The sequence below is a fragment of the Leptodactylus fuscus genome, chromosome 7 (genome assembly GCF_031893055.1).
Source record: "Leptodactylus fuscus isolate aLepFus1 chromosome 7, aLepFus1.hap2, whole genome shotgun sequence".
NCBI classification, from domain to species: domain Eukaryota; kingdom Metazoa; phylum Chordata; class Amphibia; order Anura; family Leptodactylidae; genus Leptodactylus; species Leptodactylus fuscus.
The window spans coordinates 146,572,073-146,595,341 of NC_134271.1; the positions used below are offsets into that span (position 1 = coordinate 146,572,073).

Consider the following 23,269-nt stretch of genomic DNA (forward strand, 5'->3'; position numbering starts at 1 on the left):
TTTTCCGTCGTCAGTGATGATGATGAGACACAGTTGCCATCAGGGCATGCTGTTGTCATGTGCGGTTTGCAGTAAGAGGAGAGTGAGCAATTGGAAGAGGAGTTGGTGGACGACAAGGCCACCAACCCTCAATGGAAAGGGGTGATGTATAGCGGGGAAAGCAGTGTAGATGTGGAGGCAAGCTAAGCAGGAAAAAAGGTGGCTACAGGCAGAGGCTTGGACTGGGGTGATGTCTAGGGGTGAAAGCAGTGTAGATCTGGATGCAAGTGCGGCAGCAAAAAAGGTGGCTAGAGGCAGAGGCATGTCCAGAGGCAGCAAGGCCAAAGATTTTCCATGTACTAGCCATTCATGCAAAACTCGCCCATGTTGCCAGACTAATTACTCCAACAGGCTAACAATTACCATCTGGTCCACACCCACCAGGGGCACACTCTCCAAGGTCTGGGACATGTTAATGCCACCCCCTAGCCAAACTACCGCCACTGAGGGGCCTAGTGTTACCAGGTGGGACAAGTATAGGTGCATGTTGTGGGAGTACCTGGCCGACCCCAGCCCTGTCCTCTCCGATCTCTCTGCGCCCTACGTTTAGTGGGTCTCCAAGTTGGATTTGTGGCTGGAACCTGCACTCTACGCATTGGAGGTCCTTTCCAGCCTTGACGCCAGCATGCTATGGGAAAATGTTCTCAGCGCAGCTGGTGGCATCATCACGGATAAGCACAGCCAGCTGTCAGCGCTGACCAGCTGACACTGATCAAAATGAACAGCTACTGGATAGACCCATCAATTTCATGTCCAGCAGTGTCAAGCACCCTGACATGAAGTTTTATGCGTGTGTTAACTCTATACAATTCTTCCTCCTCCTCATACTCCTCCACCATCAGCATTGCACAATTCTGCTCCTACTAGATGCAATTCACACTAATGCCCCCAAACTCTTCTGGTTAGAGGCTCAATCCACCCTGATTCCCCCAACTATGCTGGTTAGAAGCTCATTATAAGTCATGCCAAGTAACACGCTGGCACACATGGCTGACTGGTAGCTACAGGCAGAGGCATGGACAGGGGTGATGTATAGCGGGAAAAGCAGTGTAGATGTGGAGACAAGCTAAGCAGGAAAAAAGCTGGCTAGAGGCAGAGGCATGTCCAGAGGCAGCAAGGCCAAAGATTTTCCATTTACTAGACACTCATGCAAAACTCGCCCATGTTGCCAGACTTATGCGAGATCTCTCCGTGTCTTTGAGGAGTCCACCAAGAGGGTCAGTTTTGACGACGCATTACTGATTTTAACAATCCCGCTCCTGTGTGTGATGTAAGAATCCCTCATCACCATCAGGGATAACGCATTGTATACTGAGGAGTCGGGCATAGGAGCAGAACCATTCCAGCAGGATAGTCAGTGCACACTCCTGTCCGCTTCACAGCGTATATTGATGGAGGTAGAGGAGGATGACGAAGTGGCAGATGATTTCAATGTCACACAGGAGGCTAGCGGCACCCCCTGGCCAAACTACCACCACTGAAATGCCTAGTGTCACCAGTTACATGACAAATTTAGTGCGGTTTGCACACTTTGCAAGTCTAAACAGAGTAGAGGTTCTGAAAAGAGCAACCTTACCACCTTTTGCGTGCGCTGTCATTTAGAAGGCAAGCCCTGGGCTAAGTGGGAGAGAGCAAACGCAGGACAATTGTTGCCCGGCGTTGCCGACACTGTTTACACCAGCCTGGACACTTACACATCTGTCTCTGATACATTGGGGAGTTCACCCTCATCCGCCCTTTTGGCCTGCACCATCATGCGCCACTCCCCATCTCCCAGGCGTTTGTTACGGTTCTGTGTGTTTATATAAAAAATAATGTTTTTCTTTACTACTACAGAACCGCCGGACTGCAGGGCACTGCAGGGAGGTCCACAGACCCAGATGGGCGGCTGTGTGCCAGTACCAGGCAGCAGTGTGTCTGAACAGGGAGTAATGTAAATGCACCAGTTCACTTCACTGGATGAATGCGTCAGGGCTGCAGCAGTATGAACGGGCTGCGGCAAGGTTGTACCAGTTAACTTCACTGGGCAACCGTGTTACACAATGGAGATTTACTCCATTTAAACCTCACTGGGTAAATAGCTTTTTGCAGCTTCAGTGTTTAACAGGCTGCAATCAAGTTTTACACCAGTTCACTGCACTGGGTAAATAGTTTTGTGCAGCTTCAGGTGGACCAGCTGCAACAAGACTGCCAGGGGTTAACATTACCCCTATCAGCAACACAAATGGCTCCGCACAGCTTGGAGCTATAACACACATAGACAGTGACAGATAGCCTAGCTACGAGACCAAGCCTGCTGCCAGTCCACCGGCTGGTATAGAGTCTACTGCACCGAGCCGTAGTGTGGAGCAGCCAGTTCAGGACTTATAGGTCTTGCTAACAGTACTAGATGGAAGCTAAGGTAACCCCACACAGCGGCCTAACCTAGCTACCTGCCCAACTACTGAAGCAGCCTGGAGATACTGTCATACCCTCCTGTCTCTAGTGTTTTTTGGATAAAGTGTGAGCACCGGGCGGGCGTCGCCTCACACCTTATAAAGGAAAGTCCCCGCCCATCAGGGGCGGTGGCCATGATCTCTTCGGTCATGCTCAGTAGGGCCACGATGGGACTTAGTTTCTGAGTGACTTTGAAATGCCTGAGCATGCTCAGTAGGGCAAGATCTGGACTTATACTCCAGTCGTCTCACCGTTCAACGTCGAGGGCGAGAGTTGGCCAAGCCTTTAACGGCCTCAACTAAAAACTGCTGGCCCTGGAGATGTTGGCACTTATGCTTCTGGATACTCAGACCTTCCGTCACCAGATGGCAGCTGGGGCACCTCCCTATGCTGGGCCTAACCGTTATTACTTCTCTTGGTGTGCTATCCCCCGCCTTGTGCCTGCACGTGTCCCATAACATCAGTCGGGCCCAGAGTTCTGCAATTTGCTGCAAGGTCCACTTGACCACTGATGCATTGACAAGCGCCTGCAGTCAGGGATGCTGCTTATTTTTAATGACAGGCTGGGTGAATGTATTGGAGTCTGGGCCTGGGGTGCAAACTGGGGTGGCCTATCTCCTCTCCCAGCCCAAAGTTCATGGCAGGGTTTCTCTGAAAGCCTACTCCTGCACTGCCACCTCGACCCCAAGTACAAGCTGGAAACGCTGTACCACTGACGTGGGGAGATGTCAGCAGGCAGTGCTGAAGCTCATCAGCTTGGGGGACAGACAGCACACCGCCTCCGAGGTGAGGGATGCCATCCAGGATGATATGGCAATATGGTTTTCCCCGCTGCACCTGGGTCCAGGCATGTTTGTGTATGTGATAATGGCCGGAACCTGGTAGTAGATCTGGAGCTTGCCAGACTCAAACACGGTCCACACATGGCCCACGTTTTCAACTTGTTGGTGCAATGGTTCTTTGAAACCGACACCAGTGTGCCTGATATACTGGTCTAAGTGTGGTCATTTTTGTAATTGAAAAGTAGCCTCTGCTAGGATGAAAACATTCAGAGCACAATCCTGTCATCTTCGCACCATTGGCTGGTGGAGGAAGATGAGGGAGATGAAGTGGCATTTCATGTCACTGTCCCACACAAGGCTTGAGGGTGACATTCAGTGCATTCCATTGCTTCAGCATGGATGGTGTGAAGGGGAGTGGAAAATGGAGGAAATGGAGAGTGACCCTTACAGTTGGGGGCAGCAAAGTTATGCCAAGTAACACACTGGCACACATGGCTGATTTCATGTTGGGTTGCTTTTCAAGAGACAAAGGCATAGTTCACATCACGGAGAGCAAACAATACTGGATTGAACAAAAAATTGGATTGAACAGATATAGCCTGACTGAATTGCTGTGTATCACACTTAGCTTTGGGGTGTAGACTCTTAAAAATTGGATTGACCATACACGGCCTGACTGAATGAACGGCTGTCTCCCACTTATCTTTGGGGGGTAGAGCCTTAAAAATAGGATTGAGCTGATATAGCCTGATTGAATTGCTGTGTCTCCAACTTAGCTTTGGGGGGTAGACCCTTAAAAAGTGAATTCAGCGGACATAGTCTGACTGAATTTCTGTCTCTCTCACTTAGGTTTTGGAGGTACACACCCTGGATATCTGGATTGAGCGTGCATAGCCTGACTGAATTTCTGTCTTTCCCACCTAGGTTTTGGGGGTACACACCGTGAAAAACTGGATTGAGCGTACATAGCCAGAGTGAATTTCGGTGTCTCCCACCTAGTTTTGGGGGGTACACACCCTGGATATCTGGGTTGAGTGTACATAGCCGGACCTAATTGCTCTGTATCCCTGTTTTGGGGTTACACACTGCCTGAAAAGCTGGTTTGCACGTATATAGCAAGAAGGAACTGCTGTGGATTCCTGCTATTTTGTGGGGGACACCCCTAATAAAAGCTGGTTTGCACATATATAGCAGGAGGTAACTTCTCTGTATTCCTGCAATTTTTTTTTTTGGGGGGACGCCCCAACGAAAAGCTGGTTTGCACATACATAGCAAGAAGTATCTGCTGTGGATTACTGCTATTTTGTGTGGGGACACCCCTAACAAAAGCTGGTGTGCACATATATAGCAATAAGTTTTCCAGCGTCCGTGGAAAGCTGGACTCCTGTCCCTGCAGTGTATAGCTCTGAGAAGAGCTGTTGTTGTTCTTCGGTTTTTCCCTGCCTATCTCAAGCTAATACCTATCTAGTCCTCAGCAGATATGTGTAGCGCCCCACAGAGTGGGTCACTACAAATGTCATCTTATGTGATCTGCACTGTGTATTGTGAAGGTATAGTGAGATCCAGTCAACCTGTTAGCACACACAAAGTTCCACAGCCATTATCTCTTTAAGAAAAGGGGTGGAGCTACAGACTGGAAGAGAGTCTCTCTTTCAATTCCTGGGCAGGAGTGTGCAGGAGAGAGGAGAGGTGTGTGGAGGTGCAGTGTGTGCTGCAGCCTCATGGTGTGATAGAACAGCACAGGAGGCCGGAGACCTGCAGAGGTGAGATGAGACCTCACAGGCACGGATCTGCAGTTATAGGACCATCAATTCCTAACTAGTGTGAGAAACACTTAGAAAATTGAGAAAGTCACTGGACTGAGGCCTAGTGAATGCAAGTTACCTGGCGGCTCAGTAACATATAGAGTTGGGGTGAGTGCATCCAGCATCCCAATAAACTCGCGTTACCTGCTGTCCAGAAGGGGGATCTACCCAGTTGTAATTAACCTTTGAGCTCCTGGAACCCAGGACCAGAGGAAACCTATTAGAGAGTTTGAGCAGCAGTGGAAGGCTGAATCATACTGGTGGTAAAAGGGAAGACTGGCATCTCACTATACTGGAGCAAGGTGAATCCTCCTGTAACATCTGTTATCTCCTGCTGACTACAGAAGTAAACTGTAAGTGTTTGGTTAACCCCTGTCTGGACTGTGTTCGTTCATTGATCCTCTGTTACTCCTCCTGGAAATCTCCCCTTCTTCACCTATATCATCTGGCCCTGGGACTTGCCCTGGTTGGGGAGGGTATAACATCTGGCACTGCATCACCACCTATTCCCAGAGGCCCTATCTACAGTGTTCGGCTTCACCTCAAGCCGAAACCCCAACTGGCGTCACGACAAACTTTTATTTTTCTTTATTTCAATTTCATCCATTTTTGCTTAAAACTCCCCTTTTTCAAGGCGCTGCCGCCCCCGGTGTCGGGCCTGCTCGCACCGTGAATCTACATAGGCCGAGCCGGGGCGACTCATATGTCTCTCTCTCTATCTCTCACCGCGAAATGACACGAATATGGCAGAGGCCATTCTTATGAATGGGAGGTCACATGTTTTTGGCAGCCAATGGGTTTTTTCAATTTTCTTCACTGCCTCCGTTGTCGTAGTTCCTGTCCTACCTCCCCTGTACATTTATTGGTGCAAAAAACGCACTAGGGAAGGTGGGAGGGGATACAAATTTTTACTGCGTATGCCGCGTGGTATTCGATTGGGAACGAATACCTCGAACGGCCTGATATGACATCACATCACACATGATAGGATTAGATACACAGCTCAGTAGAGACGTCATATATTTAGGTGCAGTCGGCAGTTTATCTCATAGACATAACAATGGTGTGGAGGAAAAATAGAATAAAATCCATATATAACTTGTCCCCCACATGTCTCCTCCTGTACACATCTCTTATACTCACTGTAATTCCTCTATCCTGCAGTCTGGACTGGACAGAGCGGCCATCAAGTCACTGAAGTGAGGACCAGACAGAGTGTTACGAGACAGGTCAAGTCTCTTCAGTGACTGGTTATTCCTTATTACAGAGGCCAAGTGGGTGCAGGAAGTGTCTGGTAAACCATTACCATCCAAACTGTAAGAAAAAGAAGATGAGATGTGAGTAATGTGTTAGCAGACTGTGTCACACAGGAAAGGATTAGATACACAGCTCAGTATACAGTATCACACATGATAGGATTAGATACACAGCTCAGCAGACAGTATCACACATGATAGGATTAGATACACAGCTCAGCAGATGATGCAATGGCGCGAGCAGCTCATTCTCAAGTGCACCACTCAAAAACAGCCATGTGTGACCTGGTGAACAAACGATGGGCAGCTCCAGGTTTTGGCACGACTCCAGCCAGATACGTGCAAGTCTGCATGACATGTGATAAGCATAATATGGGCTAAACTGTAAGGTTCCTCAAGAACACACCCCAAAGCCCTTGTACCCGTTTCAGAGATTGCAGGTTGACTATATACATTTACCAAATGTGGGAAGGTATGACTACGTGCACACCACCTCCTCACCACGCCCTCTCTCTGTAGGTGTCCCCCAAGGCTCTGTCCTAGGACCCCTCCTGTTCTCCATCTATACCCTTGGCCTGGGCCAACTCATAGAATCTCATGGTTTCCAGTACCATTGCTATACTGATGATACCCAAATCTACATCTCTGGACCAGACATTACCTTCCTGCTGGCCAGAGTTCCAGATTGCTTAGCGTCCGTAGCCTCCTTCCTCTCCTCCCGCTTTCTCAAACTCAATATGGAGAAAACAGAGTTGATCATCTTTGCCCCACCCCGTATGACCCTCCACACGACCCATCTATCAAAATCAACAGAACCCCACTTACCCCTGTCCCACAGGCCCGATGCCTTGGAGTAACACTGAACCCCGACCTATCCTTCAAGTCACACGTTCAAACCCTCCACACTTCCTGCCGCCTCCAAATCAAGAACATCCACCGAATCCGCTCCTTCCTCACCCCTCACTAATATGCTCGTCCAGGCCCTCATAATCTCCCGCCTAGATTACTGCAACACCCTTCTCCATGGACTCCTAGCTAACACCCTCGCCCCCTCCAGTCCACCTTAAACTGCGCTGCTCACTTAATTCACCTCTCCCCCCGATCTTCATCAGCTGCTCCCCTCTGCCGCTCCCTCCACCACTGGCTACTCATAGCCCAGCAAATTGAGTTCAAGCTACTAACATTAACATACAAAACCATCCACAACCTCTTCCCTCCATATATCTCCATCCTAATCTCCCGCTACCTGCCCACACTTAACCTCAGATCCTCTAATGACCTCTTACTCCGCTCTGCTTTCATCCGCTCCTCACACAACCGTCTCCAAGATTTCTCCCATGCATCCCCCATCCTCTGGAACTCCTTACCACGACACATAAGACTGACCCCCACAATCACAGGCTTCAAGAAGGCCCTGAAGACTCACCTATTCAGGAAGTCCTACAACCTCTAATAACACTAGCACCCCACCACCATCTGGTCACTGTTAGTTTTATATCTGCCTGTATATTTTGTGTACTGTATGTAACCCCCAAATGTAAAGCCCCATGGAATTAATGGTGCTATATAAACAATAATAATATTAATAAATAATACTACTACTAGTAGTAGTAATAATAAGTGGATACTATTAGGAGTAATGGCAATCTAGACAGAATGTAACACCCCTATAGTTTATAATCCACTAGTCATCCCATCAATGTTTCAAAGCACCATTTAGCAATTTTAGCTTTTTTGATTTATTTTGTGCACTAGAGGATACGTACCTCAAGTAAAGAATCGTTATCGTGTATATTTCTTTTTTCCTGGTTTTTTTTGACAATTTTATATTGGGAAATTCATGTAGGGGCATATTATTACTACCCCCCCCCCCCCCATTTTTTGTTATATTACATTCGTCACATGGATTCTCTACCTGTATGAGACTAATTTCAAGATGGTATCGGACCCCGCACTGGCTTTTTCATAAAGGGCTTTCACATTCAAGTCTATGCTGGTGCTGCTGTTCAAGGACTTCCCAACACCTCTGGTGATCATGTCCTTTGATAGCTAGCTTCTGGAGTGAGTTCCAAGACCGCATATGGAAAATTATGAGAACAAATCTCTCCCTCTCTCCTATAATTTTCCTGGCACTTTGTACTGATTCCTATGTACCCTCTAAAGCAGTGGCGTAACTAGGAATGGCGGGGCCCCGTGGCGAACTTTTGACATGGGGCCCCCCCTCCCCAAACCGATGCCGAAGACCTCGACTGACCCCCTCCTCCGCACTCTATTATGTCCCTTAGTAAGCCCTGCACACAGTATTATCCCCAATAGTGTCCCCTGCACACACAGTATTAACCCCTATAGTGTCCAATGCACACAGTATTATCCCCCATAGTGTCCCCTGCACACACAGTATTATTAACTCCTATAGTGTCCAATGCACACACAGTATTATTAACTCCTATAGTGTCCAATGCACACACAGTATTAACCCCTATAGTGTCCCCTGCACACACAGTATTAACCCCTATAGTGTCCCCTGCACACACAGTATTAACCCCTATAGTGTCCCCTGCACACACAGTATTAACCCCTATAGTGTCCCCTGCACACACAGTATTATTAACCCCTATAGTGTCCAATGCACACACAGTATTAACCCCTATAGTGTCCAATGCACACACAGTATTAACCCCTATAGTGTCCAATGCACACAGTATTAACCCCTATAGTGTCCAATGCACACAGTATTATTAACCCCTATAGTGTCCAATGTACACACAGTATTAACCCCTATAGTGCCCCTGCACACACAGTATTACCCCCATAGTGTCCCCATATGTCCCACTGTGGACACCTATAAACATTTATTATACTCTGGGGTCTGAAAAGACCCCAGAGCATAATAATCGGAGACCCGGGGGATTAAAACCATTAAAAGAACAGAGACAGTTGCTTACCTGTTCCTGTCGGCTGTCCTGTCCGCTCTTGTCCAGCTTTAATGACGTCAGACGTCACATGACCCGGGAAGCTGGCCTGGGTCATGTGACGTCGGACACGAATGACGGAGGCCTGGCAGGATCGAAGAGAGGTAAGTAACACTGTTTTTTATGTTACCTTACCCCTCCCGGTGCGCCGATCATTATACTCGGGGGTCTGTAAAGACCCCCGAGTATAATGATAGCCTCTGTGGGCCCCGCAGTGTCACTTGCCGATCCTGGCCCAGCCAGGATCGGCAAGTGAATGGGGCCCGTAACGGACTTTAAAAAAAAAAAAAAACGCAGCGGTAGCGGCTGTCACCGGGCCCCCTAATGGCCCGGGCCCTGTGGCAGCTGCTACTGCTGCTACCACGGTAGTTACGCCCCTGCTCTAAAGATTAGTTGATTACTGATCTGATTGCTCCAGCTAAACTGATTGTACCAAGGTTTTGGATTCAAACATTTACACCTCTGATCCACCTCTGGGAATCTAAAGTCCATGAAATTGCATGTTTTGAGGAGCTTCTAAGTTGGTCAACCAGAACATGACAAATTTCGAAAAATCTGGTCTCACTGGCTTAACTACCATGGAGGTGTCTCCCCATCCACTAACACCTCTTAATTCCAAGTGTTTAAACTTTAGCTGGTAAGATATCTTAACTGCCTTCCCAATTCCCGCAAATACTACGAGGCTTCTTTGCTCCAGAGGATCCTCGATTGCTGCCGCCACTCCTCCTTCAAACAGGGGGTCTCTCTAGAACAAGCCTTCTCTGGATCTCCTCTTCATCTGCTCCCCTGGCTGAACTCTGTTCCCCCTGCATCTTTGAAATCCCACCCCACCATTGGCCCTATGCTCAAGGTTTGCAGACAGCTCTTTCATAAGGAGCGGATTTCCTCTTCCCCATCTCCTTTGTACCCGATGCTGGGTAACCTGGCCTTCCCGCCAGGACTATCCCCTGGCCCGTTTCATCACTGGCGTGCGGCGGGCAGACAGAGGGCCATGCACTTTTGAAATGGAGGTACATGGCGCGTCCACAGCGAGCTCCTCTCAGACCTGGACCTCCCGTCCTTGGGCCCGTGGTGTGTTCTTTAACTCTCCCATTTTCTCTCATCGCTCGCCAGCTCCACGGGATATGACAGACCTCTTACATCTTTTGAGAAGGCTTGCACCAGTTCTGGACTGGTCAGACACTCTCTTGATCTGCCCTCCTCCGGACTATAGACCCCCCTTCCTCGCCAAGTGGGAAGTGGACCTGGCTATGTCCTTCACGGACTCACAGTGCGCCAAAATCCTAGAGTTCGCTCACAAGTACTCTGTAGCCTGTAAAAACGAGGCGGGCAATAAGCTGTTGACCAGGTGGTACCATGTCCCATCTAAACTGCAAAAGTTTTTCCTGACCTCTTCTCCTACCTGCTGGTGCTATGGTCTGGAGGAAGGGACGCTCTTGCATGTCTTTTGGAGCTGCCCGTTGCTGAGAGACTTCTGGGATGGCGTTCATAGGACTCTTGGTCAGATATTTCAGATATCCCTCCCTTTCAAGCTGGACTTCTATCTGCTCCACCTCTCGGAGTTCTCAAGCCGTTCCTACCAAAGTTCTGCTCTGAGACATTTGGTTAATGCAGCCAGGGCCTGCATCCCGGCACTTTGGAAGTTGCCACGTCCTCCTTCTCTTCTTCATTGGATCCGTAAAGTTGAGGATGGTATGGAGGATGGAGGATCTCACATCCTCTCTTCAGACCCCCTTCTACCCCCTCTTAGAACTTACAGTGTTGGCCAAAAGTATTGGCACCCCTGCAATTTTGTCAGATAGTACTCATTTTCTTCCAGAAAATTATTGCAAGCACAAACTCTTTGGTATTAATACCTTCATTTATTTATTTATTATGCTGGCGTCTGAGTCAGAGTAGAGCTCTCTGCCCTTTACTGATCCAGCCTTGCACCCATCCATCTGGCCCATCAAGAGTCACTCTCATTTCATCAGTCCATAAAACCTTAGAAAAACCAGTCTTAAGATATTTCTTGGCCCAGTCTTGATGTTTTATCTTATGTTTCTTGTTCAAATGTGGTCATTTTTCAGCCTTCCTTACCTTGGCCATGTCACTGAGTATCGCACACCTTGTGCTTTTTGATACTCGAGTAACGTTGCAGCTCTGAAATATGGCAAAACTGGTGGCAAATGGCATCTTGGCAGCTTCACGCTTGATTTACCCCAATTCATGGGAAGTTATTTTGCGCCTTTTTTTTTATTAACACGCTTCTTGCGACCCTGTTGGCTATTTGCCGTGAAACTTGATTGTTCGGTGATCACGCTTCAAAAGTTTTGCAATTTCAAGACAGCTCACAATGTATGGCTTTTCAGAGTCCGTCAAATCTCTCTTCTGACCCATTTTGCCAAAGGAAAGGAAGTTGCCTAATAATTAAGCACACCTTCTATAGGGTGTTGATGTCATTAGACCACACCCCTCCTCATTACAGAGATATAAATCACCTGATTTACATAATTGGTAGTTGGCTTTCAAGCCTATACAGCTTGGAGTAGGACAACATGTATAAGAAGGATGATGCGATCAAAATACTAATTTGCCTAATAATTCTGCACGCAGTGTATAGCGAGCTACACCAAAATGGCGCTTGGGAATGCGCAGTACTGCGTGTCTGAGCGCCATTTTGGTGTACCTCGCTGTAAAATGGCATAGTGAGACGTATGCTCAGTTCTATAGGTAGGTATAAGAAAATAGCGCTCGGGCATGCGCAGTAGCGCTCAAAATGGAGCGTTACTGCACATGTATGGGATTTGAAGTGTCAGGAGCAAGACAGCAGAGGATGTAGGTGGTACAGCAAGTGTGGAGGAGGTGGGCATAACATAGCACAAGCAACGGAGGGACATTACTGAGGTATGACGCGGGGGGGGGGGGGGAGTGCTTGCTGGCCCTGGGGAACGCCCAGGGTGCTGGGTAAGCCTCATTAGCATGTCGTTTTTACAGATTTTTACTAAAAATGGGGGGAGGTGTCTTTGGAAGAACTGGAGGCAGCACCTGCATAGCCTTTTTAAAGGCTATTCAGGCATATGCTTAGCTCAAAATCCATTTTCTGAATGATAGAGCCCCTTTAACACCGACTGCATGTGTCAATCTGGTTCTCTCTCTGAGCTCATGAGATATTTATATATAATATGAATTACAAATAATTTGGCCTCCCTTGACAACCAAAATTTTGAACCCGGTTCGGGTTTTGATATCAACTCTTCATTAAATTATCACCTTGCGATCCACACTTCAAGCTGCACCCCGGACTTCAACTTTACTATTCCTAACTGTGCCTGGTTTATTCCATAGGTCTACTGGATTTCAGCCATGTCTATAAGAATCATAACATAGAGTCTTGTGAGATGCAGCCAACACAAACTCTCAGTGCTGACCAGTGGCCTCCACTCGTAAGGTAAAAAGTGGGAGCTTCCTAGCTACCCACTGCAGCAATAGTCAGGGTAAGGACCAGGTCTCAGGATACTTCCAGTTGGAGAGGGAATCTTTCTACTTTGAGACAAAGTGATGGTGTTCGGAAGGGCCCTGATGTTAATACAGGATCAACTCCAGAAACAGCAGTGCAGTTGAAACAGGTGTAACTTTACTCAGAAAACTTTAAACTGTGAACCATGCAGCTTCCAAATGAAGGTAGTAATCTCCCACTGTATAGTACCCCCAGCCTTGGTCTCGAGGGGATGCCCAGTGATAAGGCTCTATCCCCACACCTCAGCTACCTTTAGAAGAAGATAGTGGGAAGTGCTAGCAGGGGTCTGGTTACCGTTAAATGTTAAGTCCCGGACAACACCTCCTGGCTAGGGTTGAGCCGATCTTGAGATTTCAAGATCGATTTTAAAATCTGATTTCCGATCATTTTCCAGCCGATCTCGATCCTGATCGCGATCGTGAAATTTGCTCGATCGCCGATCGGAATCTGATCCTTTCTGAACCCAATCCTCAACCCTAGTCAATGCTTCTCTATGGGAAAAGTCACTTTTAGGGTCGAGCCGATCTTGAGATAACCTCCGATCTCGATCCCGCTGGAAAAGATCGGGTCGGAATACCGATCGCGATCGTGAAATTTACTCGATCGCCGATCGAAATCCGATCTTTTCCGATCCCAATCGCTCAACCCTACTCCTGGCACAGTATCCAATGTCAGACAGTTTCAGGGCTATCTCTAGATGATCCTTGGGCTTGAATCTTATCCCTCTGGGACTGGATGAGATCAGTTGGGTCTCAGTGCAACAGAGCTAGCATACCGTGTAACCGTAAACTGCTTGACTGAAGACCCAACAGTCACCTCAGACCCTTCCCAATAGCTTGTGACAGGCCAAGGGCTATACCAAATGTGGGGGACAAACAGTGGGAAATAAAACAAGGGAAATACAATAAGAAGAGCTGCTAAACAATACATTGAACATAAAACATATAGAAAAGATCTACAAATACACCCAGAGGCACAAAAGACAAACACAGTAAAAGCAGGAGCCCTCTGGGATGCAGAAAGTTCGTTTAACATAAGCTCTTCACAATAACCCTGCTCTTGATATATAAAGGACCCATCACATTTCCTCAGTAGTGCAGCCTCAGGATATAACTTCAAGCAGTTATATACTAACATAGGAGATAGAGAAATTCTCCCACTTGTGTAATTTACTTTAAAGCTCCTTCTATACATTGCTTCACATAGGGACCTTTAAGATGATATATAAATTAATATATGAAACACATAACATATTGTAGATCTGTATTCATATATATTTAAGACCCTCCAGCTACTGCTCAGCCCGGTCCTCACTGACATCACCACAGGAATCTAACCCCATCTACTACATAATAGGACCCATGCTAACAGACACGATGTAAAATACAATAAGTTTATCAGATGTTCGTCAGAACCTTAATACCACAGTGTTAGGATCGGGTCTCGCAGGTTCCCATCATGGCGCACAGCGCCACCTGCGGGCCAATCTGAACCTCGCCCTCGGCGTTGTGCAGGAAGACGTCTGGAGTCTAAGTCCAGTTTTCGGCCCACTGAGCATGCTCAGGCATTTTGGTGCTGCTCAGAGGCTAAGTGCCAGTCTCTCCCTACTGAGCATGCTCAGGCATTTTGGGTCCGCTCTGAGGCTAAGTCCCAGTTTGGCCTTACTGGGCATGATCGGTGATGTTATGCCACCACCCCTGTTGGGCGGGGATTAGCCTTTAAAAGGTGTGAGCTGACGCCCGGCCGGTGCTCACACTTTATCTAAAAAACACTAGAGACAGGAGGGTATGACAGTAGCTCCAGGCTGCTTCCAGTAGCTAGGCAGGTAGCTAGGTTAGGCCGCTGTTTGGGGTTATCTTAGCTTCCATCTAGCACTGTTAGCAAGACCTATAAGTCCTGAATGTACTGGCAGCTCCACACTACGGCTCGGTGCAGTGGACTCTATACCAGCCGGTGGACTGGCAGCAGGCTTGGTCTCTTTAGCTAGGCTATCTGTCACTGTCTGTGTGTGTTATAGCTCCAAGCTGTGCGGAGCCATTGGTGTTGCTGATAGGGGTGATGTTAACCCCTGGCAGTCTTGTTGCAGCTGGTCCACCTGAAACTGCACCAAAACTATTTACCCAGTTCAGTGAACTGGTGTAAAACTTGATTGCAGCCTGTTAAACACTGAAGCTGCAAAAAGCTATTTACTCAGTGAGGATAACTGGAGTAAATCTCCATTGTGTAACACGGTTGCCCAGTGAAGTTAACTGGTACAACCTTGCCGCAGCCCGTTCACACTGCTGCAGCCCTGACGCATTCATCCAGTGAAGTGAACTGGTGCATTTACTTTACTCCCTGTTCAGACACACTGCTGCCTGGTACTGGCACACGGCCGCCCATCTGGGTCTGTGGACCTCCCTACAGTGTCCTGCAGTCCAGCGGTTCTGTAGTAGTAAATAAAAACATTATTTTTTATATAAACACACAGAACCGTAACACACAAAGATAAAATATTAGTATTTACCTCAGATCCTGCAGATTATGTAACACAGGTGCCAGTCTCTCTAATCCTTCAGTGTCTAAGGAACATCTAGATAAATTGAGTTCTTCTATATTTGTGCAGGTTTCCATGATAAATGCTAACACTGTGCAGTCTAGAGCTGACATGTGCACACCAGAAAGGTCCAATCTTCTGTGTGATTGTAATGATTCCAGCACTAGAGCCTTATTCCGGGATTCAAAGAGATAGTAGAAAATCCTGACAAGATGTTGTTTCTGGGCTTCACTTTCTTCCAGCCTCTGTTTTTCTGAAATGAAGTTCTTCAGCCAAGTAATAACATCTCTGGAGGCCTGAGCTATTTGTTTGTCCAGGTATCCAGTTAGTATTGACCTGTTGGTGCCATCTGATAGACCACACAGGAAACGGAGGAACATCTCACCACGTCCATCAGGATAGGATTTGGCTTTTTCTAGTGAATTCTGTAACTTCTTAGGAGAATAATCAGTATAATGGACCAAGGCAGAGAAGAATTCCTGAACAGTGAGATGTAAGAAGGAATAGGTCACAGGTTCCTCTGATTCCATCAGAAAACTTGATAAGAGTTTTGACTTATTGTCCACATAGAAAGAATCCAGATCGATTTTCTCAAAAATAACCCTGTGGTTCATGACTCCATGTTCTGCCATCCATCCGATGGACTGCAGGATCTTCTGAGCGTCACTTTTCTCCAGGCTGTGATTGGACAGAATGTTGGCGACAAATATGGCAAAGAGTTGTGTCACTGTTCTGGGTAATAATGTCACCTGCTGGTCACTACTTGTTGTCTGGAAGGCCTTGGATAATACAGTACAGATGATCCAGCAGTAGGACGGGAGGTAACAGAACGTGTACAAGGTGGCATTCTGCTTCACATAAGTAAAAGCCTTTTCTGACAGTTCACGGTTGGAGAAGAAATTCTCAAAGTAAGTCTTTCGTTCTTCTGGAAGAAACCCATTGATTTCTACTATTCTCTCAAAGATATTACAGTCAATTGATGCCAGTCTGGTTGGGCGACTGGTCATTAGGACAGAACAACCAGTAAGAAGAGACTTTCTCACCAAACTAACCACAATCTGACCACAATGTCCGAGCTGTTTAGGATGAGAGCACAAGTGACGTGATGTGAAATCCATTGTATGATTGCTTTCATCTAATCCATCAAATATAAAGAGAAGTTTCTCTGGATCTTGTAAGATGTTGTCCAGCTGCTCCTCCAGATATGGGTACTGACGAAGGATCATGGTCTCCAGACTAACCTTATCTTTAAGTATGTTGAGTTCTCGAAATTTGAAGAAAAAGACAAAAGAGAATCTTTGATAGAGCTTGCACTTCACCCAGTCATAGACAAACTTCTGCATCAGTGTGGTCTTCCCTACACCGGGCACTCCGCTCACCATTACCATATGTGGTACAAGTCTGAATCGGTGGCACCAACGGAATAACTTGTTGGGGGAAATTCGCTGTAATACATTTTGTTTTTCCTGTAAATATTCCTCATGTCTTACCCCGGTCACTATGAGCTCATTCTCAGAACGTTCCCTAAAGTGATCAGTGGAGACAATGATGAGGTTCACATAACGTGTATAGAAGGAAAAACTTTCTTCTCCCTGGTTACATCTTGGAGGTATGTTCTCTGTAAGTTTCTCAGTTTTTTCAAATAAATGTTTCTTGTGACTGTTCTGGATGTCTGTAGAAATAAAGATAACAATGAAAAGCCAAAAAATTATTTTGTTGAAAAAATGTAAAGCTGTGCTCAATCTAGCGGTAAATAAGGGGCAACACGGTGGCTCAGTGGTTAGCACTGCAACCTTGCAGCGCTGGAGTCCTGGGTTTGAATCCTGCCAGGAACAACATCTGCAAGGAGTTTGTATGTTTTCCCCGTGTTTGTGTGGATTTCCTCCCATTCTACAAAGACATACTTAAATGGAAAAAAAAACAAAAAAAACTTTATGATCCCTGTGACGTATCGCGCCGTTCCGCCCCGGCCTCCGGCCCCACAAGGCGCGAGGACTCCGGCCTCCACCTCAGCCACCCGGCCGCAGCCGCTTGCCCACCCGGCCTTCGCCGCAGTCGGAACCCGCGATCGCCTTTTTAACTATACCGTCCGCTCCCACAAACCCAGAGAGAGGACCAGGCCTTATAGGATAATACGAGAAGAGCCTTCTAAAGTTTTAACATTTTATTAACCCAAGATGGTCGATACTAGGTCAACCAGAAATATATATAAAGATATACCCTGGCAGTCACAAGCTTATATGGTTACAGAGAAGGTATGTTACAGTGCAGTGAGATAAAACAGATTAAAGAGATTAAATGATTAGAAACAGAAACAGTCCTTAGGCACCCGGTGATTCCGCAGCCAACGCATGGTACCCACAAGGCAGGTCATACAGTCCATTAAAGTCTCTGGAGGGGGCACCCGCAGCACCCCCCCACATAGCATATAGCAATAAAGAGAGTTTTTCCATACCGATGTAAAAAGTCCATAGTCCATAAATCCATGATCAGATAGGAGTTACATCATAGTCCTCATAATTCCATAAGTCCATTAGCATTAAAGTAGTACATGGCTCTCCTTCAAAGTCCCTCAGCCGCATGGCATTCTTTGTCTCTCAGCACATGGCCGCTTCTGCCCCGCCCTTCCCCCAGCAAGGGGGGAGGGGGCCACACACAGAGCCTACTTGCTCACATGTGTCCAGATGAAAAGAACAAGAAGAAGACCTAGCTCCGCCCCAGGTCAATCTTATATTGACCCTGGGCTCCACCCTGAAATGACATCATCAGTGCTTTCGGACCACCCTCTATCTTGGCAATCAAATAACTATAAATGGTCATAATTCCTCATGACATGATCATACGGTCAAACAAGTGGCATGTCTTTGCTCACCGCAAGTTTCCCAACACATTGACACCAAACATGATACCCCAATTACCCATGAGTAACGAGAACTGGGCCTGGGCTCTTCCCAGGCCCGTAGGCTTAAAGTTTTTGGGTTAAAAACGTGTGTTTCACTACTACACACCGGAAGATCTAATTGTCATAATGGTAGAATCTTTCCCTGGCGCAATATCATCATAAAACCATAACTGTTTTAAGTTCTCTACCACCTCAACCCGACTCCGCAGAGTCTAAGATGCAGTCTAAGGGTCCCTGCTACACAGGACAACCCCTGCCAGGATAATGAGATTAACATAGATATGCTAAAGTCCTTGGCCTAGGAGAGGCTTTGATCCAAGCAACTTCCAGCAGGTAATTAGACTCACCCATTTGGGTCACTAGCCTTCACATCCTACTGAGATAACAAGATTCCTTAGCAGGATGGTGACTTAAAAATGACAAATACAGACCATATAAGTCATTCACCAAGATATACAGTTGAGGGTCAGTCAACACAATACAATACATAGGTAGTTATAAATATAGCTGAGAATCATGAATGGGGTCCGATTCATCACAATCCCTATATGGGGCTCACAATCTACATAGAAAAATAACTCTAGCAGTAAATGATCGTTCATGGACTCCATGCCCCATATTGCTTAAAATATGCATAGAGAAAAGCACTAAAAGCTGATTTTGGGTGAAAACCCGATAGACCCCATCATATATTGTCTATGGTTTTTGTGGGTATCCGCTTTTTAACTACTTCTCGATGTGGCAATTTTTCAATTTTTGTTTTTGATTCCCTTTCCCCCCCTTCCAAACCCCATAACTTTTTTTATTTTTCACTCTCAGCACTGTATGAGGTCTTAATTAGAGATGAGCGAACAACGTTCGATCGAGTAGCTATGCAATAGAATATCAGGCCATTCGAGGTATTCGATTCCAATTGAATACCAGGTCGCAAACGCAGTAAAAATTCATATCCCCTCCCACCTTCCCTGGCGCTTTTTTTGCAGCAATAACTGTGCAGGGGAGGTGGGACAGGAACTATGACAACGGAGGCAGTTAAAAAAAATTTTTAAAAATCCCATTGGCTGCCGAAAACATGTGACCTCCCATTTATAAGAACGGCGGCTGCCCTATTCGCCATTTTTGCGGTCAGACATAGGGAGAGAAACACATCTGCTGAGGGCTAGATAGCGATTAGCTTCAGATAGGCAGGCAAGAACTAATGAAGAAAACCAACAGCTCTTCTCAGAGCTATACACTGTAGGGACATCAGTCCAGCTTTCCCCGGACGGTGGAAAACAGGGATACAGAACAGTTACTTCTGTTACTTCTTTGTGTACATACCAGACAATCAGCTTTTATTTTGGGGGGCCACAACAAAATAGCAGCAAACCACTGCAGTTACTTCTTGCTATATACGTGCAAAGCTGCTTTTCAGGCTGTGTAACCCCAAAACAAGGATACAGAGCAAGTAGGTCAGGCTATGTACGCTCAATCCAGATATCCAGGGTGTGTACCCCCCAAAACCTAGGTGGGAGACACAGAAATTCAGTCAGGCTATATCAGCTCAATCCAAAACAAGGGTCTACCCCCTTGTATTTTTCATTTATTTCTGTGACATTATTTCAACCAATAACTCAAGCAGTACAAGCACCGGACACTGGCACTAGAACACTGAAAACTGCTATATAAATGTAGTACAACTGCAGCCATTACTTCTCCGCCCTCCCAGGATCTCTTTTCGGGTCCTTTTCTCCCTCTGTTGAACCACTTCCCCTCAATATGGTGTGATACACTAAACAATATATTTGATACTCAGGTCGCTCGTGCCTACCTATTTCCAAGGGCAACTGTTGGCATTCTTCACAGTCACACAAGTACAGTTAAGCATTGTTGGATGCGATACCTCAACCTTTCACCCTCACAACTTTATTTCCTAACATATAAGGAAACTTTAATGAAGGACAATCCGAACATCTGGTGTGACCGTTGTGACAGGACCAGGGTAAAAGTGGTAGGAGGAGTATACATTTCTCCCAGGTTCCTGTCATACATAATCTAGGTGCAGCTGAGCAAAGCTGCGCTCCTGGCTGGTGGGTCTTACCAAAACCCTGGTAAAGGTCTGGCTGCTAGAGCAGGGAATATTGGTGTCTATACTCCATTCCACTCCAGGTTTTGGGATATATGGTGTTAAATCCTTGGTATCCAGAAGTAGGTGTATAAAAGGGCAGTCAGCCCATAGATATATGGCTCTCTCTGCTCCTGGGAAACTACTTGTAAAGTTGTGAGTAATACAGTTGCTTTTGTGTTTAGGGAGCTGTGCAGAAGGCCCAGCTATCATAGTTTGGATACCTGCTGATGAAGGTTAGGATTTTATTTTGTATTGTTTCTGTTTTGTTTTGCCTGAAAAACCCTAATAAAACTGGTTGCAGCCAGTTGCACCATACTTGGCTGGATTGGACATTCATTTTGTGCCAAAAAGTGGTCAAGACAGCGATCCCTGAGCTAATCCCGTTACACCGTCCATTGGCAACTGCAGCACTGAAGTTACTATCTCTGGAAGTGGTACACCTTTTTTTCTCTGCATTTAGCCATGCTCGCTGCTATGCTAGCTGACTACATTTGGTTGGTCCATGGTTATCTTAATGCATATCGCCAAGGGGCATCAGATGTGTTTCTCAGCACTGAGGCCACCTCCTCTGAGCTCCCAAAGGAACTTCAGCAGATTTGTGTATTGCAGCAAAAGGGAAGAGAAAATATTTGGCCTTGCTGCCTCTGGACATGCCTTTGCCTGTAGCCACCTTTTTTCCTTCTTAGCTTGCCTCCACATCTACACTGCTTTCACCCCTAGACATCACCCCAGTCTATGCTTCTGCTTCTAGCCACCTTTATTCCTGCTTAGCCTGCCTCCACATCTACCCTGCTTTCGCCCCTAGACATCACCCCAGTCTATGCCTCTGCTTCTAGCCACCTTTTTTCCTGCTTAGCATGCCTCCACATCTACACTGCTTTCCCCGCTAGACTTCACCCCTGTCCATGTCGGGTCGGTGGCCTCGTCTTCCACCAACTCCTCTTCCAATTGATCACTGTCCCCTTACTGCAAACCGCACATAACCACAGCTTGCCCTGATGGCAACTGTGTCTCATCATCCTCACTGAGGTCCAGAAACGTCAGTGGCGGGTCCACATCCACAAAATTGGAAGGAAATGGCGGATGCTCCAGTATTTGTAACACCTGTTCCTGGTACTCGGGCCTGGTCTGCGTTGTACCCTGCACCCTGCTTAACGCAGCTGTCATATCAGAAATTGTCATGAGCGCATGCTAATGTTTCTTGTCCAGTGCAATGGATGGGATAGGATTTCACATAAGTCTCCCACCCATGGGTACTCATGGTACAGAAACTGAGGGAGCTGACTTTGATGAACCCCTGGGTTTTGGAGCTGGAACTCCATAAAAGGTCTCTGCAGCTCACACATCCTGCTCAACATATGGTATGTAGGGTTTCAGCGTGTGGGGACGTCGCACAACAGTCGGTGTTCTGGCAGATGGAGGCGTTGCTGGAGTGTTTTGAGGCTAGCAGCAGCTCCTGTAGAATTGCGAAAGTGGGCGCACAAGTGCCGCACTTTCACCAGTAGCTCGTGTACATTTGGGTATGTTTTCAAAAAACGTTGCAACACTAAGTTAGATGTGGGCCAGGCATGAAACGTGTTGGAGGCTGGCAAGCTCCAGAGCCACTACCAGGTTCCTGTACTCACTCCAAGGGCCAAAATCACTGATGGTGCAAGGCTCTACTCACTCCAAGGGCCAAAAACACTGCTTTTTTAAAGGCTCTACTCATGCCAAGGGCCAAAAACACTGCTGGTGCAAGGCTCAACTCACCCAAAGGGCCAACAAATCTCTGCTGGTGCAAGGCTGAACTAAGTTAAAGGGCCAAAAACTCTGCTGGTAAAAGGCTGAAGTCACCTCAAGGGCCTCAATCTCTGTTGGTAGCTCAGCTTAAGGGCCTCTAACTTAATTTGGAAGGGCTCATGTTAAGGGCTAGAAAAGTGAATTTCGGAAGGTCTTACCACATCACACTCACACACACACACACTCACACACACACTCACACACACACACACACACACACACACACACACAATGACAGTTCAGGGTGGGGACTGAAGGATTTCCCATTGCCTATTCCATCTGTGGTTGTCATGGGCAACATGATTTAAAGGGGTGCTTGTTAATGTTTGTTGAGCTTAAATTTGGGTTTGTGTCCATCCATTTGGGGAAGAAAGATGGTTTCTAGGTATTTTCCCACTTTGATAAAGATTTTTTTTGAGTGTGGAAAGTGTGTAGTTGATAGGCTGTGATGTTGGGCTAAAACAGTGACTCGGGCTTGTTAGATGCCCCCAGACAAGCTTCCCCTGCTGTCCCAGTTGCATTGCAGAGGTGTTGGCATCATTTCCTGGGGTGTGATAGTGGACTTGGTTACTCTCCTGAGTCGAATGGTGGGATCCCCTGAAACAAAGCATTTTCTCCCATAGACTATAATGGGGTTCGATATTCATTTGAATAGTCAAATATTGAGCGGCTATTGGAAACGAATATCGAATATTTTACTGTTTGCTCATCTCTAGTCTTAATGTTTGCAGGACAAATTTTTCTTCATGATGCTACCATTTATTATTCTTTACAATGTACTGGGAAGCTGGAAAAAAAATCAGAAATTGCGTGGATTTGAAGAAAAAAATGCATTTGTGCAACTTTCTTACAGGCATCGTTTTTACAGCAGTCACTGTGCAGCCAGAATGACATGTCACCTGTATTCTATGTTTCGGTACGATTCCGAGGATTCCAAATTTATATGGTTTTATTTACATTTTAACACTTTAGCATAAATCAAAACTAAACTGTGCGAAAAAGGTTTTTTTTTTTTGTTTTTTTTTCTAAAAGTCGCCATATTCTGAGACCTGTAAAAAAATTTTATGCTTCCATGAATGGGAATGCATAGGGTGTTTTTATTGAGGGACCAGGTGTACTTTTTAGTTTTTGGGGAATTGTTATTGCTTTGATCACT

At 46.6% G+C, this 23,269-nt stretch overlaps 1 protein-coding gene across 1 annotated transcript in view; it reads right to left on the reverse strand.

Annotated features, from left to right (window-relative positions):
• Positions 1-23,269, reverse strand: part of LOC142213427 (NACHT, LRR and PYD domains-containing protein 3-like) — a 102,787-nt gene that overhangs the window by 42,364 nt on the left and 37,154 nt on the right. Inside the window, exons 7-8 of the mRNA XM_075281744.1 lie at positions 15,296-16,997; positions 6,206-6,376 (exon numbers count right to left, since the gene is read on the reverse strand). Coding sequence (XP_075137845.1) covers positions 6,206-6,376; positions 15,296-16,997 — 1,873 coding nt within the window. The remainder of the gene's footprint in view (positions 1-6,205; positions 6,377-15,295; positions 16,998-23,269) is intronic.